Source organism: Fragaria vesca, linkage group LG2, assembly GCF_000184155.1.
Source record: "Fragaria vesca subsp. vesca linkage group LG2, FraVesHawaii_1.0, whole genome shotgun sequence".
Taxonomy (NCBI): domain Eukaryota; kingdom Viridiplantae; phylum Streptophyta; class Magnoliopsida; order Rosales; family Rosaceae; genus Fragaria; species Fragaria vesca.
The window spans coordinates 31,522,149-31,525,190 of NC_020492.1; the positions used below are offsets into that span (position 1 = coordinate 31,522,149).

The 3,042-nt window shown below is 37.6% G+C and overlaps 1 protein-coding gene across 1 annotated transcript; it reads right to left on the reverse strand.

Moving 5' to 3' along the window:
* Window positions 1-214: 214 nt before the first annotated feature.
* Window positions 215-3,042, reverse strand: LOC101296633 (myb-related protein Hv33-like). Its single transcript, XM_004291742.1, has 2 exons — window positions 2,649-3,042; window positions 215-1,467 (listed from the first exon to the last, which is right to left on the reverse strand). Exons 1-2 carry the CDS (start codon window positions 2,960-2,962, stop codon window positions 774-776), a joined length of 1,008 nt encoding a protein of 335 aa, XP_004291790.1. The 5' UTR covers window positions 2,963-3,042; the 3' UTR covers window positions 215-773.

Sequence of the window (3,042 nt, forward strand, 5' to 3'; positions counted from 1 at the left end):
CTGGAGTAGCGATAGATGTCTTTGCACTGCATGACGGCAACCTTAACGACAGAGTTTAAGCGTTTAATTTATTATTCATAGGTGTCAAAATTTCCACGTGGGAACATCTTACCACCGGGCAATGCCACATGGTTCTCCGGGAACATTGAAAAATTTCTCGAATTTACAAATACCACTCCAGAATATTGTTGGATGATGTTTTTGGAGAGAGAGAGAGAGGGAGAGAGAGGTCTATTATCTTCATGATCATATATTGTGTAGTACAACCTACTTATTTCCCACCGAAAATAAAATTCCACCAACCATTCTTCCTTTTGTACATCTCATAATAACTACAATTTATACACCAACTAATTATTGATACATGATCATCTTGTAAACGTTGTACATCTCTTCTCGGCCTACATTTGTATATATGCAGCAGCAACAGCAGCAGCTATTCACAACTTCCTTCACAATTAACTGTGTCTCAGCACTGATCGATTGAAAGCTTCTCGATCTCTCGAATACTAAATCGACGTCGGTGACCTTTATTTCAGACCTTTCCCCTCTCATCTAAGCTATATATGAACCTCCCCATTGTTTGACAGACCTAAACAAAATGTAAAAGCTATATATATGGCTAGAAATGTTCTACCAGTCTTGATCGAGGAAACAAAGAGGCCGGGATCACAAATTAGAAAATGAAGAAGAAATTAAGGAGTATATGTGGGAGGGGAAAAAAAGATGACGAAAAAGAAAAGAGAGGGAATATTGGAAGGCAATTATTTATCTCAACTCTGGTAGTCAAGTAAAGGAAAGGAGGAAACATCTTTCATCAGATCCTCCAAGTCCCACTCCCCCATTGTTAACCCTTGATCCTGATGATCATCTTCAAAGTAATTCCCAACCCCAATCATGTTTTCACCCTTGATGATATTGTTAGTGTTACTGTAGTAATTGTTATGATCATAGAAGATCGTTTCAGTTTTGAGATTATTTTGATCGTGGTCAATGGTGCTTACGCTCTCTAGGGGAGGCACATAGATGTCTTCTTCTACTCTCATATTGACGTTCCCAAACACGTCAATATTTTGTCCAAAGCCACAATCATCACCAGTACTGCTACCACTGCCGACCGAACCAATCTGAGCAGTGCATGGGTTTCCATTGTTGTAGTACCCGCCATGCTCGACCATCGGAAAGGGATCAAACATGTGGTTGATCAGGGAGGTGGCTTGCATTGATGAATCAGGGTAAATGGGCATCATTGACGGTGGAATGATGTTCATGAACCCTCCTCCTCCTCCGGCCGCGGCGAAGAAGTCATTGTTGTTAGGCTGCTCCGAGGAAGAATCACTCGCGTTTGGTGAGGCAGTGGAGGAGGAGGAGGACAGAATTTTTAGACGTTTCTTTATGGTCGAATTCCAGAAGTTCTTGATTTCGTTATCAGTTCGTCCTGGCAAGCGTGCTGCAATTTGAGACCACCTGTATATATAGAATGTAGATATATACGATTAAGTTAACTAAATTATATATGATATAACAGTCAATTTCATTGTTCAAGTGTTTTTATGGGTATGTTTGAATGCAATACTTAATTGCATGGTTTTCTAACCTAACACAGAGAAAGGTTTTGAGTGTTTTCGACTCGAAAGCTATATGCAGATGATGTAGACATTACATTAATACGTTGGTAATATTATATATCACTCAAACTTTCAATCACTTAATTTCTTATTAACTATACCTTACAGTTAGGGGACAACCTAATATTTCTGATTCTCGTATGTTTTCTATGTATTAAATCATACATCGTTGATTTGCATGGAAGCCTAAATATACTATTCAAATAAGCAATATGGGCGTTGAGTGTCTTTAACTCCAAGGGCAGATCCATATATGCGTCATATATAACCTTCACATCATATTTCTAAATATATGAAACTGGATAAACGAAGCTCAGCATATAGCTAGTAATATGTTTATGTGTGTGTCTGTGTCAAAACATCATACCAAAAGAGAAGTGTCAAAATATAACCTCTAAATGAAATATGTTGTTAAACGTACTTAGAGCATCTAACCAAAAATCGATTGTCAATAACTGATACCAAAATTTGATATGGTCATTTAGATACAGCCTAAATTAACTTTTCTTTCTAGGAATCAAGTGATTTAAATGTAAATGTGTCTTTTAATTGGATTGGCTAAATAGATGAATTTTTATATTGGATAACTACAACAAACAATTCTTTTTCTCTTTTGGTTTTAATAGATTAATTTTAGCATATGCATATAAGAATATATGTGGTCAAAATGATCATATCAATTCCCATAACAGTTCACAGACAGTAATTTGAATTGGTGAAAAGAAAGGATATGACTTAAAATGTGGACATCATGTAGTCTTCATTATGGTTTTACTCATATATTATCCTATATTAAACTGTATTCTTCTAAGACTAATTAAGCTTTAGTGAGAGAGATAATCATAATTATTTTTTATATGCCATTGCCTTAGATATAACATATTGACTGAAGTAAAAAAAAAAAAAAAAAAAAAAAACAACTCACACAGGAATTAAACCCAGAAGCCAACATAGTACTATTTATACCTCAAAACTAATTCAGGTTAATGGAAACTACTGTTTAGTGACCTTGATTATTACCTGTTGCCAAGAAGGGAATGGAAATGGATGATGAGGTCTTCTTCTTGGGGAGAAAAGGCACCTCTCTTAAGGTCAGGTCTCAAGTAATTGATCCAACGAAGCCTGCAACTCTTTCCGCACCTCTCAAGGCCAGCATTTCTCGCCACGTCGCTCCAGCAGCCTTGGCCATTGTTGAGCATGTACCTCATCAGCTTCTCGTCTTCTTCCGGCGACCACAAACCCTTCCTCAGCTTATTATTACTACTCATGCCGCTGTTGTTCTTGTTATTCTTCCCGCCGGTATTACTTACAGCATAGGGTTCCGGCTTCCTCATTGCTCAAAACTAGAGTGAGTACTGAGTTTAAGGTTGAGAGAGAGAGAGAGAGAGAGAGAGAGGGAGGGGGGAGGGGGGGG